General features: G+C 50.9%; 1 protein-coding gene across 2 annotated transcripts in view; it reads left to right on the top strand.

Annotated features, from left to right (window-relative positions):
- The window catches only part of ARHGAP10 (Rho GTPase activating protein 10), a 283,692-nt gene extending 270,508 nt beyond the window's left edge, over positions 1-13,184 (top strand). For both annotated transcript variants that reach the window (XM_066386249.1, XM_066386238.1), the window contains 3 exons: positions 9,201-9,353; positions 10,582-10,673; positions 12,958-13,184. In XM_066386249.1, coding sequence (XP_066242346.1) covers positions 9,201-9,353; positions 10,582-10,673; positions 12,958-13,046 — 334 coding nt within the window. In that variant the 3' untranslated portion in view covers positions 13,047-13,184. The remainder of the gene's footprint in view (positions 1-9,200; positions 9,354-10,581; positions 10,674-12,957) is intronic.
- Positions 13,185-16,501: the final 3,317 nt, after the last annotated feature.

Raw genomic sequence — 16,501 nt, forward strand, 5'->3', positions numbered from 1 at the left:
CTTCTTAAAACCTTGAGGGCCCTCTATAAATTATTTACACAAACCGAGGCTTAGCAAGACTGTCCATGAGAGGGGTGTGGCAGCCCCCGCCCCTCTGGATTGTTGTGAGGTTTCAAGGAACCACTCGCGATAAATCCCAGTCCCTATTCCCCAGGGAGCTGGGGGCAGCCACCTGCTTGGAGTGTCCTTCCCTCTGAAAACCTAACTTGATATTCTTAGTTTAGCTTCGCCGGCCTGCCTGGTTCCTCCGTTAGGTAAATCCTCACTAACAGCTCAGGGAAATGAGCTCTCCAGTCCTGCACAACCCTCGGCTGGTCACCTGGAGTTGTGTGGTTTCCAGAAATTCCTGTAGGTATTCCAGGAGGACTCAGCCCGGGGCTCCGCTCCTGGCTTCTCAGTGTCAGAATTTACTTTGTAGAAGCCTCTGAGAATAGGGCCTCTGAACAGTGCATGGCCGAGGCCTGGCATTCCCACGGGGACCTGCCAACTGTGGATGGATATTCTGAGCAGCATGGCTGGCTCACCTCTCACGACAGGTAACCCATCAAAGAGTTTGGTAAGAAACTGGAGGATTTTTTTCGCTGAGAGCTGCTTTCCCCCTTCTGACCTGCAGCCTGTTTTCTAGCCTTGCTCTCACCTTGGGTGGCGGCTCTGGTCCCCAGGAGAATCGAGCTGCCTGCCTGTCAGTTACTCTGCAGGACCACCACACAGAGACCTCTCAAGCCCCATAATTTTCTGAAATGAAGCCACAGTTCCTTTCCAGTTCAGCCCTCTTACTTGATTCCGCAGTGATCATCCAAAGGGTGACAGATGGGTTCTGGGAACGCTTGGTGAAAGATTGCTCGGATGTGATTCCAAGGCAGCTCTTTTATAGCAAACACCCAAGGAAATGATCACCCTCAGAGTGACCTTTGTAAGTTATAAGCTGGCTGGATGGCGGTGTCCTTTCTTGTTAAGGAGGGAAGTCACCTGGGAGTCTGAGCGTCCCGCAGGGTAGGGACTGAGTGTTCGGTGGGACCCAGTCCTCCTTTGAAAGGCTCTGTCTTATCTGTGTTGGTCTTACTTCCTTTGGGACCCTTCTCTCCCTGCCCACCCTCCTCCTGTGAAAGACATTTTTTTCATTTTTTATTCTTAAGGATGAACAAGGTATTGCTTTTGCACGCCAGCTTGATATATGGGCTGTCGCCCTCCTGCCGGGGAGGTGATCGCGTGCAGTGGGTGGAGAGAGTTCTGCTGCGGGGAAGCCCTGGGTGTGTGCAGGTCGGCTCAGGGCACACACAGGAGCCCGTGCCCTAAGCCCGTGAACCCAGAGGAGTGGGAGAGGGGACTTCTCAAGCCCAGGGGCGCCTGCCATAATCCTTGTCCCCACCTCCCCCGCTCTCTGCCACCAATGGATTCACATCAGGCCCATCTAATTCAGACCTCAGCAGACTGGGGCCCACTGCCACCAGCTTTATAAGCACAGCGTCACTGGGACACGCCCGGTTACCTGTATTATGTCTCTGGCTGCTTTTTAGACACAGCGACAGCAGAGCCAGGTGTTTGTGAGACCGACTGGGCTGCGGATCCTCATGTATACTGCTCACAAACATGGGGATATTTCAAAATCAATATGGAGCCATAAAATACCCCCTCATGTTTGTGAGCAGTATATCTACTGTCTGGCCCTTCACAGAGCAAGTTTGCTGACCTTGATCTAATCTGTAAACAGAACCAACCTAGCTGGAAGAGCCCATGTTTCTTAAAAGTCAGTTTCAAGAAGTGTGAGTTAATGGCTGTTTTTCAGATGGGCAGTGCAGGTGCCTTTGTCAAAATGACCCTCAGAAATTCTTTCTTGTCGTGGAACCAGCCAGAAGTCTTTCCGATGCTTGTGATCGTCATTTCAGAAGGCTTTGGCTGTTTCGGTGATCAACATGTTTGTTTGGGGTTGTTCGTGGTAACCCCCACTGTTAAAATAAATATTTTATTTGGAAAGAGTCTTAGGTTTACAGAAAAGTTACAAAGGTAGTACATATAAAAGAGCTCCCATAGGCTTGACCTGGGTGGTGCAGTGGATCAAGCATCGACTTGGAACACTGAGGTCACCGATTCAAAACCCTGGGCTTGCCTGGTCAAGGCACATATGGGAGTTGATGCTTCCTGCTCCTCCCCCCTTCTCTCTCTGTCACTATCTCTCTCTCTGTCTCTATTCACTAAAATGAATAAATAAATAAAAATAAAAATAAATAAATAAAAGCACCTGAAATGTTTAAAAAAATAAAAAAAAGAGCTCCCGTAAACCCTTCACCCAGCTTCCCTGCTGTTAACATCTTACACACACACAGCACTGTGGAGCATTGGTTTAAAATAAGAAATCCACCTCAGTACCATGCTGAGACTCACAGACTTTGTTGGGACTTTACTGGGATTTTATTTGCGCCCTTCTGGTATTCCAGGACCCAATTCAGAATGCCACTACTGTGCGTTGTGCAACTTCTTTTTTTTAATTGATGGAAGAAGACTGGACTTGGGGTAGTGAACATACATTAAAAAAATGGTGACATCCACTTAGTATCTGTAGTTTTCCCCTTTGCCGTAGATGATTTGCTGTGTTTTGATGAAGACAGTGGTTAGTAAGTCACTCTGACCTTTCTCGGCATCCTCACAGGCCGGGACAAGGGCCCAGCTGGGACTAAGTGAGTGAATGTGTGTGGGTCGTGGCTGGCAGCGTGCTGGACTGTGCACTTGCGCCCAGCAGCAGCCTGGGTGTAGAGAAGTGATGGGGACATTGGCGAAGGCAGACACTGCCTCCTCCAGAAAGCCTTCCCGGATGCCCATGTGACAGTTAGCTGTTTCCTCCTGTGTTCTCCTGAGGGCCCCTGGAAAGCTTCTGTGTGGCACACGCCACATTGCATTATGCTGATCGGCTTGTCATTCTCCATCTACTTTATTGGGTGCTCACAGCAAGCAGAAGCCATGGTCCGTGGGTGTCTCCAGGGTGTGCCCAGGGCCTAGCATGGGGCCTGGTGGGTAGTTGTCAGACCATGAATGATGAGCAAACAGGGTCTGCTTGGAACCCTCCTGTGGGCAGTGAAGGCCTCCTTGCCCAGTGCTGTGGAGTATGGTGACTCTCTTGTCGTGACTGTTTGCCGCCGTCTCCCCCGACAGCTCAGTAGGAACCAGCACTGTGCTGGCTGTGGGAGGCTCCCTCCCTTGCACTTAAGAAATAACTGTGGTATTTATTTGAACAGAGATTTCCTGTAATATACAGATCTACACTATTTCATTCTGTCTTTATTAACATTTTCAAACACTCTGGCCCAGGACAGCTGTTCTAGGCTTACGCTGTGCGTTTCTCGGGCTGGAATGGAAGGTCATCTCACTGATGTGTTAGCCTCTGCCTGGAGACCTGGCGAGCAAGGTTTTTAACACCTCTCACTCCAGCGTGAACTTCTGGTTCGACTCTGACATCCTCTAACCGCCGTCAGATGCCTTGGTATTTGGGGCATTTAATCACTTCGTAGAAGCAGTCATTTCTTTCCCTGACATGTGTTCTCCCTGGTCTGCATCCTTCGAATTCTAAATTGCCCTCGGTGCTCCAACAGCCCGGAATCGGGTGCTTGTTTTGCTAGCGCTGCCCAGAACCTTGACCCGTCTGTGCTATGCAAGAAATGTTTGTTTGATGCAGGAGCTCTCTGGTGACTGCAGCTGGTGTAGAATTTTAACAGTTGAGGCCCTAACCTCCCTCCTCCATTTCTGAAATGTTTGCGTTTTTGTTGTTGTTGTTGTTGTTGTTTGCTGCCAAAAAGTTTTAAATATGCACGGAGCGTAGAAGCTGGTATTGGAGACAGTTGGGTCACAATTTGAATCAGAAGCAGCATGTACTGTCCATTTGCTATATTTTTCGAAAAATAGACTCTGTACACAGACACAGCCACTGGGAATTGTTGGAGGGTGTGTGCCTCCCCACTGTGAGAGTTGTAGGGTCCGTCCCTGAAATCCAGACCTGTTTTTCAAGAGCAAGAGTGTTGGTGCCCTTTATAGAAGAGAACGCCCTTCCCGAACACCCCTGCCTACCCTGTCCCCCACGAACACAGGAGACCTTGCTGTTGCCTTGGGAGTAGCCAGGTAGACTCTCAATGTAAGTGTTTTCAAGGACGAGTTTCTGAGTTAGGGGCAAGAATTCTTTCTGCATTTTCTGTGAAACCCTCGTGTCCATTTGTCTCTGACTTTATGAAGGAAACATTTCTCCTTAAGGCACAGTGGTGATGTTGGCTTTCCCTGTCCTGAAGTGGAGAGTTCTGTTCTGGTGGTGGTGGTGGGGGGGGTCTTCCCGGTGAGTGAGTGACATGGGGGAGGTAGCAGGCAGGCGTTAGAACTTCTCCTGAATTGAGTTTTGTTTTGGTCACTGTGGTTTCTAGCTTTTCAGGAAGAGCGACTTCTGTCTCTGTTTTTGCAAACCACAACTTGGCTTTCAGGGAACTGTAGCATTTAGGTACTTTTTTTTTTTTTGTAATTGGTCAGCACCTCATCATTAAATAAAGTTGGTGGTTTGTGATCACTCTAGTCTTACTCATCAGAAATCCTTAAAGCAGCATCAGGAAAAGGAAATAAGAAGAGTTTTTAAAAAATGTTTAAATTTGGGAGTGGTAGGGGACTCAAACATTTCATTCTAGTCTAGCAGGTAATGAGCCTTTTATGATGATTTCACACATCATTTTTGATCATTAACCCAAAGACTTTCTTAGCTAGGATTCCTTTCTGAACCACAGTGTACAAAAATGACCTGAGTGTTTTCTCAGTTCTCCCAAGGGTGTTAATGTCAAGAACTGTGACCTCTGAAATTTTACTCTGCCTGTAAGCTGCCATATTGGCCTGTGGTGGTTTCACGGAAGGACTCAAAGCCAAAGAACTCTACTGATCACAGCAATAGCTAGCCAGAGAGTCGCTTCCAAGTCCCAGTTCCCCAGGGGTGATGCCCTTGGGCCAGGTAACACCTCCATGTGGAAGGTGACAAGAGAGGAACCCAGAGCTTAGGAAGCCCAGATCTTCTAGGATGGGCAGAAAAGCCTCCCCCTTTGCTCCAGGGGAAGACAGAGTCTCCATCTTCCCAGGCTCTCTGCTCTACAGGTGTCCTTGAAAAGACAGTCCTGAACAAAGGCAGCCAGTGCCTCTGCTTACAGCATATGCACAGAGAGACCCATGGAGAGCTGTCTCCTGACACATAGGTGGCTAGAACCACTCTAGGATGTATGGGAGAGATGGTCATTTGTTACGTAAACTTTAGGGCTTAATTCTCTCCCAGGGCCCAGGTAGGAAAAAAGCTCTTAGACCTTCGCTAGAAACTGCCATTTCCAAAATACCTAGGATTCCTCTGAAATGTTTTAAATCAAAGAAGAGAAAGACAGATAAAATCAGCATTATCTTGCAAAGTAATATTTTCCTCTACTGCTTTTAAAGAAAATATTAGCATTATGTTTTAAAGAATTATTAAAAAAATTTTTTTTATATTTATTACCACACATACACACATGCAAAAAACAAAAAACACAACCAAACAGAAAACAAACAAAAAAAACACCTCCCCAAATTCTGGAAGGTAAGAGATGGTTTATATGAAGAGGCTCACGTTTATAATTGCTTGGCTTCAAAATAATACAGTGTGCTTTTGGGAGACCCCTGTGAAATACACCATCATCAGACTTCTGCTGGCTGAGGGTGGGAATTCAGTTGTAGATCTTGAGTATGCTTATTTAATTACTTCTTGCCTCATCTCCTTCCTTCCCACTGTAAAAGCCTGTAAGAAGTTTCTTTCTTTCTTTTTTTTTGTATTATATTTTTCTGAGACCGACTCCTGCATGATGCGCCTGACAGGGATCCACCCGGCATGCCCACCAGGGGGCAATGCTCTGCCCATCTGGGTGTTGCTCCATTGATTGCAGTCGGAGCCATTCTAGCACCTGAGGCAGAGGCCATAGAGCCATCCTCAGTGCCCGGGCCAACTTTGCTCCAGTGGAGCCTTGGCTGTGGGAGGGGAAGAGAGAGACAGAGAGGAAGGAGAGGGGCAGGGGTGGAGAAGCAGATGGCACTTCTCCTGTGTGCCCTGGCCGGGAATCCAACCCAGGACTTCTACATAGGCTGATGCTCTACCACTGAGCCAACTGGCCAGGTCCTGTAAGAAGTTTCTTGTTTCCAAGTAACTACTCTGTTCTGTTTTTCAAACTTAGTTTTGCTCTGTGGATCTTCTCTTTTATAGGACTTATCATTCTCCACGTGACTTCTCACGTTTTCTCCGGAGGCAACTTCCAGACTTGTATTGCTCCCTCTTGTGAATAGTCCAGCTCACCATGCTTGTGCTCGCATGGCAGTCTGAAATCTAGAGCAGTACTAGCTGAGGCTTCTGAGATGTTGTGGGTAGAACACCCAGGAACTCAAAGATGGAAATTTAAGTGTAAGTGGGAAGGCCGGTGAACCGGTTAGTGTTGAATCACAGAGCACACCTCTATGTTGAGCGACAAGAAGACGACTCACAGAAAAGAAACAAAAAGGCTCAAGTTGAGAACTTGACCCTGGAGAACGGTTGCTGATTCCAAGTTCTGCTTTGGGACAGGGTGGAGAAAGCCAGGGAAAGGGACAGGCCCTTACCTTCTGCATCTGCCATGCCAATAATTCTTTCACTTTCCAAAAGTGGTCTTTTTCTCTTTATAAAAAACAAAAATAAAAGCAAAGAAATGAACAAAAAGCCTGAAAATGCTTCTTTTTTTCAAAGAAAAATGTGAGGATTAAGTAGACAATAACTATAAAATTTTTGATCTGTATTTTTAAAGAGCCTTATAAACACAGTCACATTGCTACTTCATCTTCATCCTGTAGCTGTCCTCCCTCTGAGCAGATGGATGGCCATCATTTAATCGCTTGACTATTTATGACCAGAAAGAGGTGACGGGGGTGTGGTATAACATCTCATCTTCCGCCACCGCCGCTGTCCAAGCACCTTGAATAATTGCTGGGAGAGAAAATGGTGATTGTTTGGCTAACGGTGGTCTTAAATTCTGTCACAGCCTCACTCCTCCCTTCCTCTCCCTTCTTGATTAGTAAGACAACATTTAAGGCTCATTTTCGGATAAAGAATGGAATAACTTTTGCTGCTGGTGACACAGCTCAGTGTGAGATTTGTGGGTTTCTTTGCTGCGTCTGAGATAGGTTTTATGACTTCCAAATGAACGGCTGGATAGAAGGTTGTAAATAAATTGTTCAAAGAAGAATGCTTTTTAAAGGTGCATCCCCCCCACCCCTTTTCTGATCAAAGGATCGAAACCTGCTGTGTATTAAATATCTATCAAGTCAGTAGTGGAATGTTTCAAGTACCTGATTTATAATAATCCAACTTTAGTTGTAGAACATCTGAGTTGGTTGCTCAGGTGTTGGCTGAAGCCTTCATGTGCCTAGCGCCCTCCCTGGCCACATGAGGTCAACAGAGAGAGATGAAGACTCGCCCTTGCCCCAGGCCCAGGGGCAAGGGAAATATCAGAAACCGTCACAGAACAACTCACGTCAACTGCCCTCCTGTTGACTGCTGTGACGGGCCTTCAGGGAAGGTCTGTGACTTAGGCCAAAGGAGCAGTGTCAGGGCAGGCCAGCCTGCAGCCGAGCTGAGCCGAGCAAGGGACAGATTGGGGCAGGCGGAGGGGCGGGCAAGGCCGAGATGAGAAACATGCAGAGCACAGGGGAGCAGAGCTGCGGGCAGACAGGTGGTCGCTGGAGCAGGGGGCCCGGGGGAGGCAGGTGGGGTAGACGGGGTCTTCAGTGGCTGAGTGTGGCCTATTGAGCTAGCGGAGTTGGAGGAATGGGCTCGGAGTGAGCCAGGAGACCACAGTGGTAACGGACACGAAACGTCTCCTGATGACAATGAGAAGGTACACAGAGGAACGGCCTGCGAGCTATTTGAAGTAAAAACGGACAGAGTGCGATATGAGTTCTGCCAGAGAAGGAAGAAGCCAAGGCAGTGCTCAGGGACGTGGAGGGACAGGAAGCAGCCGCTCGTGGGAACCAGGTTTAGCCACAGAGGGCGAGTTTGAGGTGAGGAGCATCTGAGTGGAGCAGATACTGAGTACCTGTGTGCTGAGAGTGTGAGGGGTTGAAGCAGGAGGGTTCAGCACTATGCTTGGTGTGTGTGTGTGTGTGTGTGTGTGTGTGTGTGTGTGTGACAGAGACAGAGAGAGGGACAGATAGAGACAGCCTGGAAAGGAGAGAGATGAAAAGCATCAGTTCTTCGTTGCAGCACCTTAGTTGTTCATTGATTGTTTTCTCATATGTGCCTTGACCAGGGGGCTACAGCAGAGCAAGTGGCCACTTACTTGCTTGAGCCAGCGACCTTGGACTCAAGCTGGTGAGCTTTGCTCAAACCAGATGAGCCCGCGCTCAAGCTGGCGAGCTCAGGGTCTCGAACCTGGGTCTTCCGTGTCCCAGTCCACCGCTCTGTCCACTGCGCCACCGCCTGGTCAGGCTCAGCACTGTGCTTTTAACGTGCTTTGTGCCCTGTAGTCGCACGCCTCCGGTCTGGGATAACTGAAGAACAACGTTCTTCAGATCAACACGTCCTTGTTGAATCTCCCTTCATGGGTAGAGGCCCCTCCAGGAGTCTGTTCATTGACCTTTCCATTAATTTTTTTTTAATTTGCAAATATTCAGGTCATGAAAGTTTTTTGCTACTCGTTGCTTTCTCCCTGACACGCTAGTCCAGTCCTCTTCACAGGGATCTTGATTCCCAGTGACATTTTTTCCCCCCTGAATTGCTACATGCATATGACCAGATAAAAGAGCTTGAAACATTCAAAGGCCATATGCTGAACTTCTGGAGCTTTCTGGCACATGACGACTGCAGAGTCGCTTCACTTTCCTTACAAACAGAAAACATGAACATCTTAAGAGTCCGAGTAACTATTTTGGACACTTGGCTTCTGGTGCCCTAGGCAGGGAACTGATGTGGTGGTAGGTTGGGCAAGGCGGGCCCTCCTCCACGAACCTGGGGCAATGTAATAAGGCATTGCTAGTTTGGGGTGCGGCTCTGGGAGCGCGTGGATAGGACTCGAGCCTTCCGGTCATCTGGAGAGACAAGGGAGCCGTCCCCCTAGCTATTTAGGATCAAGGTGTCACACACAAACTTGGTGTTCTGTGGCCTTTATACTGTTAAATCCTGTTCTTCAAACTTCTACCCTTAGCTCCAGCCAGACCCGACCATCGATGGTCCAGTGGCTTAACCAGCAGTGTCCGGCCACTCCAGCCTGCAGCCCAGCTGTCACACCTCCGTCACCCAAGTCATCACCTCTCCCTTTCTCTCCTCCTGCCGCCGTAGCAGACAAGCCCCCTGAAAGGTACCTTGTTTGGGAGAGGATGTGGAATGCAGGGGCAGCACATGGAAGGGCTCACTCACCTGGGCAGGTGTGTTCTCTGCTGGAGAGGCTGGCTCGGGTTCTCCCGGCCTTCTGGTCAACACTCACAAGCACGGCTCAGGGCCGTGCCTCGGTTCAAGGTCAAGTCCATTCTCAGGAGAAGCTGACCTCACGTGAGACCTGCTCGAACCAGTTGTACATTATTGAAATTCATTTTGGAAGAACTTTTTATACATAGACATAAAGCACGTTTTGTTTTAATTTTTTAAAGATTTTTATTTATTTTTAGAGAGGGGAGAGAGAGAGGGAGAGAGAGAAGGGGGAGGAGCAGGTAGCAGCATCTCCCATTTGTGCCTGACCAGGCAAGCCCGGGGTTTTGAACCGGCGACCGCAAGTGCTCCAGGTTGACACTTTATCCACTGGGACTCCACAGGTCAGGCACATGCTTTATTTTAAAGGAAGGTAAACTGGACACTGGAAACAGCAATGAATACGGCCATGTAATGGGCCAGTTGTGCAGAAGCCAGAGGCGCTGGCCTTGATCAGGCCCCTGCTCTTGGGTGTCAGGCTGAAGCTCTTCCTGTCATCCGTGGCTTCCCCCACGCTGGAGAGGTGGGGCACTTCCCCAGGATGCTCTGTCCCCACATGGGACGTTGTGGCAAGTGGTGAGAAGCTGAGCCTGCTGTGCCTTTTGAGGGGCAGGAGTGAGGGGGACTAAACAAAGAAGACCCAACCAGGAACAGGCCCCTTTCCAGAAGGGCACAGAAGCTGTCAGTCCAAACAACCAGTGTCCCAGTGTTGCTGAGCCCACTTAGTACGTGTGTGCCTCCGTCTCAAGGCACGGGTGCTGTTTCTAAGGGGTAACCCGAGGTGCTTGGGAAATGCACACGCCCCGTGGTTCCGATGACACGGAACGATGGGAAAGGGCACCCCGCCAGACAGAGGGAGCACTGGGTGCAGAGGCTCAGGGAGCACTGCCCGGACAGGTGCCCTAAAGAGAGATTTGAACTCAAAACCCATCATTTCCTTGAAAATCAAGTGCTGTCCTTTGGCCCAATGTTCACTTCCCTGCTGATTCTTTTTGTGAAAGTTGTTATCCCGCCAGTGACACAGAAATGAGGTTTGGGACACGGGAGACGGTGGGAAGCTGGGGTTTCTGTCTCCCAGCCTCTCCGCGTGTTAACGTGAGTCTCTCCTGTTCCCTTCTCAGCGTCGCAAGTCGGAAGGCTCGAGCGGTGTATCCCTGCGAAGCAGAACACAGCTCCGAATTATCTTTCGAGATAGGAGCCATTTTTGAGGATGGTAAGCACAGTGGGGGCTGTGCGGTGGGGTATGTTCCGTCTGCAGCCTCGCCCAGGCGGTCCGCGGTCGGGTGCTGTCAGGCGCACGAGTCTCTCTCTCCCTCGGTGGATTGGACAGGAGAGAGCTGGCCCGTCTGTCTCCCGGGAACTGGACGCCAGCCGCTGTGTCTGTCCGGGTAGCTGGCATACCACCTCCGCCTTGATCTTGGTTATTCTCCAACCCTTTGAACTATTGGGGTTCTTCCTTAAGGACATCTTTCTGCTGACACAGAGAAGCTAGTGCCATTGGAGTTAGGAAGTCTTTCTGATTTGCATCCTTTGTTTCCCCCCCACCAGGCCTCCCCGATGCTTCAGGTTTGCCACATCTGACTTACAGAAAGAAGGCTTTTGTAGAAGAATTTTGGTTTATAATTTCTCGTACTATTCCTATGCTCTAATGACTTTTGCTGATTTGAATAACGTGACTCTTTAGATAGGGGTATTGACTTTGCACATGGAAACAAGGGTGCAGATTTTGTGTTTAATGTTTCATACACAAGCCTTTAGGACTGGTGCCCAGCTTAATATCTCACAGATCCCCTCCCCCCCCCGTGGTTGAGGGCATGTCTCACCCGTCCCACGTCCTGATTTCTTTCTTCTCCAGTCCGGCTCATGATGAAATCCATTGGTTGCTGTGGAAACAGTCATGTTGTGTGTGAATGGAGCTGCCCAAAAGAGTTCTGGGGAAACAGATCCTTAGACCCTTGGGCTGGAATGGTTGATTAGCCAGAATGTTTGGAATACATCAACAGAAAGCGTAGCGGTATATTGTCAGCAGTGTGGCATTGGCTGGGGATCGTTCTTTTAGAAAGCACGTTGCCGCTTTTAGAAGAGGTTTCTGTGTGTATACCCAAAACCCCGCATATGACAGGTTTACACTTTGTGGAGAAATTTTATTCTTGGAGTAGAAGCCAGTTCATTCCTCTGCCACCATTCGGTATGCACGTGCAGTTTTTCCAGGAGAGTGTGGTGACAGATCCCCCTGCCCAGGCCTGTCACAGGTGGTCGGCACACCATATGGCAGAAGGGAAAGCTGAGATGGTAGCGTGGAAACCCACCCATTTGAGAAGTGATGGCACATGTTTGCATCGGTGATTGGATTTGTTTGTGGAGCCGCTGAAGTCCCTTATACAGTTCTGTTTGTGAGATGTTTGCCCTGGTAGAGGGTTGTAGCTAGCAGGATGCCTTTTGCTGTGGTAACGAAAGCCGACCCAGTGGGTGAGCTAATCATGAAGATGGATGAGCCCACACAGTAATAAGTCTGGAAAGAGGGAGCGCTAGGGTTGGTTAATTCTCCTTCTCCGAGCCACAGTATTTCCACCTCTGCTGCAGCGTTTTCCGCTTGTGGACGGGGGCGTCCGGTTGGCTTTCCCCGTGGAGTCAAGATGGCAGCACCCGTCAAGACGTCATGGCCACACTCAGCCCCAGCAGAAGGGATGCCTCTTCCTTATGTTCTCCCTCCCTCCCCCCCCTCTCATATTTTGAAGAATGAGAAGTTTTCCAGAACTTCTTTCCTAGTTTACCTATCCTCAGGTCTTGATAGCCAGAATCGGGTTGTATACTCAACTTGACCCTATTCCTGGCGAGGTCTCAGGCCATTCAGAACCGCAGCAAGCACAGGGCTGTCTCCTACGGCACACAGACATGTGAAGGAGGGTCAGGCCCTCAGTCAAGGTCAGTTCTACCAGCAAGCGAAAGGATGATAGCTCTCTGACCCTGGAGACTGAAGTTCTCCACTCCGGATTGCAGAAGTCCAAAGAAAAGGTGTGTGTGTGTGTGTGTCTACACACACCCATATATGCACCTGTCTTCACACACACAGGCACATGCACACACAGTACCAGTGTCTGAGCATGTACTGGGAAGAGGAGAGGTTGATAGCAGGTAGCTATTTATGGATTGTCACCTCCGGAGTTATTTTGTCTGACATTAGATCTTGGCTTTCCCACCTTCTGTGTGACAAGAGCCTGAAGTTCTCTGTGCATCGCATTCTTCATCCTAATCTTCAAGGCTGTCCAAGGAGTGATGTTGTATCTAGACTGCATTTTGGGCCTCGGACAGTGGGGCTTTGAATGCAGCATGTAGGCATTTGTGGAGGGAGGATGTTGCTGACCCAGGAGGTACACTTGGCACGCTGTGGCCCTGTTCTCTATTAGCTGAGCCTTTACGATACACAGTGGGTAAATTCACAGGGAGCAAGTATTTGGGGGCATTTTGGTAAAAAAGTGATTTCTCTTCCCTTTCAGTACAAACCTCCAGGGAACCTGGCTGGCTGGAAGGGACTCTGAATGGCAAGAGGGGTCTGATTCCACAGAATTACGTCAAGCTGCTCTAGCGCCTGGCCTGTGAGGGCCCCACGCGGACCCTGGCGCCCAAGGACCTGCCTGGGGGCGGCACAGCACGCTAACTTCTTCCTCCAGGGCGGAACCCACAGCTGCCCAGACACGTGGGAATTACAGATCACAGATCGGCACTCCGGGGGTGGGAGGGGGGACACAGGGGGGAGGGGGGTAGTGACACGCTGCCCAGAGATGCATAGCTGGAGTGGGAGACGAATGCCAGGGTTAACGGAAGGGACTTTTCATTTGTCAAGCCTTGGGACAAGTGACTGTCAGTGACCCAGTCTACAGAGCAGCAGCAGCAGCAGCACCGACACCTCCCCGCACACCTGCTGCTGGGAACTGAAAGGGAACTGCGCTGTAGTGGTGTTTGCAGGGTGGCCCCGGTGGGCACTGGTTGATGTGCTGGGGAGAGGCTGCCGCGGGCCATCAGGGGCGTGAATCTGTCTAAACCCAGAGGGCGGCACAGCGGTGCCCCTTCCTACATGGCCGCCCGCGGACCCCGCGCCCCCTCTGCTTTGAGAACACCAGCATATTTATAACAGGCTTCTCACCTGGGAGCTGTTTCCCAAACACCACCCTTTTTGCCCCAAGGTCTATAAGTGAAATAAAATGTAATTTACTATTTGATGTTTGTTGTAATGTGGGGAGGAAGGTGGCATTTATTCCCTCTGGAATGTTCTGTGATTTGCCAACCAGTGGAAGGAAAAGCATTTTCCGCTGATGGCGGCACGTTCCCAGGTAGGACTTACTAACGAGGGCCCACATCTCTCCCTGGGGGCAGCTGCCCCTCCCTGGCCTGTGTGCCCTGACTGGGACTGCGGGCACCGGCCCCAGGGGAGCGTGTGGGAGCCGCAGCCGTCCGGTGGAAGCCAGCCCTCCTTCCTCTGGACCACACAGCTCTGCCACCGGCCACCTTTTCCAGCCTCGGCACTCACCCCTCCCTCTGGGTTCCGCTGGGCTGCAAGGCTGGAGACCAGGCTTCTGGGCCCTTCCTGGGGAAGCCTCGGCCAGGGCCTTGCAGTGATGGGGTCCCAGCTGGGGACGGGGGCGGGCCCTGCCCTTCACTCCCTCCTCCTCCTCCTCCTCAGCCCCCACCTCCCGGGCTCAGGCTGATCCTGCCTCTCAGGACACCCCTTCTCCCGGATCTGTAGTGGAGTCCTTGGGATGTGGGGTTCATTTTTCGGGACCCAGGATTCTGAAGCAGCTCTGCTCCCGGGCCTGCTGCGGGGCTTGGTGTGTTTCTCGTCCCTACAGGGAGGAGGACTGTCCCGCCTCTTTTGCCCAGATGACTTGATTCAAGAGTTTGCTGGTAATCAGGTTTGAAGTTGCCTCAGCTGGACCAAGTAGGTATCAAGTTTGGAGTCAGGCGTGTACAGGGGCATGGGCTCGTTGCAAAGTGTGTGTTATAGTAAAAATAAGGACGATCTTAGTGTAATGTAACGTAAAATACAGAACTGTGGGCCCGATGGGGAGTACTGAGACTGCTGAGGAGCCCAGGGCCGGACAGTGACAGCTGGCCCTGTGCAGTGGGCCCGCTGGGCCTGGGGCTGTCCTGTTTTCTGAGTTGACATTTCCTGCCCATGCCCGCTGGTTATGCAGAAGGGACCCGTGGCTTATGTCCCCACTTTGAGAAACCCCTCTGCAGAAAAACACAAACCTTTATAGGCAGATATGGTGGACTGAGGTCAGCCCTGGCAGTATTCCTAATTGGTGTATCCCCATTGAAAAATAAGACCTACCACACCTGGACTTGATTTGTTTGCTTTCGGATTTCCATCATCCACAGTGAGGTGCACCCAGCATTGTGCTACCCCCAAATTGCTATTATCCCCCACAGAGGGTGTTGAGTACCACTTACATGGTCAAGGAAATTGCCACTGAGCCTGGCTACCTGTGCGGGTTGGGGCACATTAGGTTTACCAGGGTCTCCAGGAGGGCAGCCTCCCCTGCCTGGCCCAGCGTAGATTCAGTCCACTGCTGAGCTACCGTTTCATTTCCCCGGAGGAGAAGTGGGGTATGCCGATTTCTGTGTTTTTGTTACCTGGGTGTGGCTGTCCCGAGCATCTGGCCCACGCTGTCTGAGCGATGCCCCACCCCGCTCAGGGCGCCCACCCTCACCCCAGCCCGGGGTCAGCACCTGCTGCAGTGGCTTAGACCCGGTCTGCAGCCTGTGCTCTCTCAGAGGCATGGGGGGGGGGGCAATAGAGGGCACTCAGATTCTGTGTTTCCTCTTTGCAGCGGGGCTGTGGGGCCTGCATCTGATGTGGCACCCAGGACTCTGCCCCGGCAGTTGGTCTCTGTGCCTATGAAGGAGATGCCAGTTGAGAACAGAGTCAAAGGGGCTGCCCCCGGCCCATTCCTGTGTTGCGGCAGAGAAACTTCTGCAGTTGAGGGTTGTTGGTGCCAGTGATGGATGTTTAAGTCATTTTTTCCTTACAGTGACTGAATGAGTCGGGAGAAAGGATCCCATTTTACAGATGGGGAAGTGGAGGCACTCAAGAGCAAGGAGCTCGGCTCAGGTTCTATGGACTCTTCATAAGCCCCTTCTGCGGCACCATGTCGCTCCTGGAGGCCGGCAGGGGCTAATGGCTATTACCAGCTGGCTTATAACTCCACCCCGAAATTCTTACCTTGCAGTCCTAACCCAGTACCTCAGAGTGTGACCTTATTTGGAAACAGGATTATTGTAGATGTTATTAGTTAAGATGAGGTCCGTAGGGTTGGGTCTTAATCCAGTAAGACTGGTGTCCTTATAAAAAAAAAGAGTTTAGACACTGAGCCAGTCCCACATAGAGGGAGGACTGTGCGAAGAGTCAGGGAGAAGACGCCCACCTACAAGCCACGGAGAGAAGCCTGGGACAGGTCCCTTCCTCGTGGCTGCAGGAGGAACGCGCCTTGCAGGCATCTTGGTCTCAGACTTCCAGCCTCCAAAAGCAGGTAGCAAATTCCTGTTGTTTAAGTCAACCCAGTTGTGGTGCCTTGTCACCACCCCCCTCCACCCCAGGAAACTGGTCAGTAGCTACAGGTAGGTGTTGAGTTAAAAGCAGCTGGTTTGGAAGTCCCTCTTTCACTATTCTATACCTTGGTGCCCTTGGGCATCTTAACATGAGCTCCTCATGCTTCGGCTTCCTTCTGTGAGATCCAGAGAGGAGCGCCAGCGTCGTCGGGGCGCTGTGACTACCGGCAGGGAAAGGGAAGCTCCAGAATGGGGCCTGGCAGGCCCAGGGTTCAGTTCATGCAGGAGAGGGGAGATGGCCACAGGAGGGGGACACGGCTGGGACGGTGCTGCTGGGGTCAGCCTGTCCCCTTACCCGCCCCGCCCGCCGCTTCTTCCCCGGGCCCCTTCTCCGAAGGCCGTTCCTGCTCTTCCCCTCCGCCCAGCAGTGTTGGCCTACTCCGCCTTCCCCAGGGTACCTGCTGCCTTTGTTTCTTTTCACTTTGACTTACT

Source organism: Saccopteryx leptura, chromosome 1, assembly GCF_036850995.1.
Source record: "Saccopteryx leptura isolate mSacLep1 chromosome 1, mSacLep1_pri_phased_curated, whole genome shotgun sequence".
NCBI lineage: Eukaryota > Metazoa > Chordata > Mammalia > Chiroptera > Emballonuridae > Saccopteryx > Saccopteryx leptura.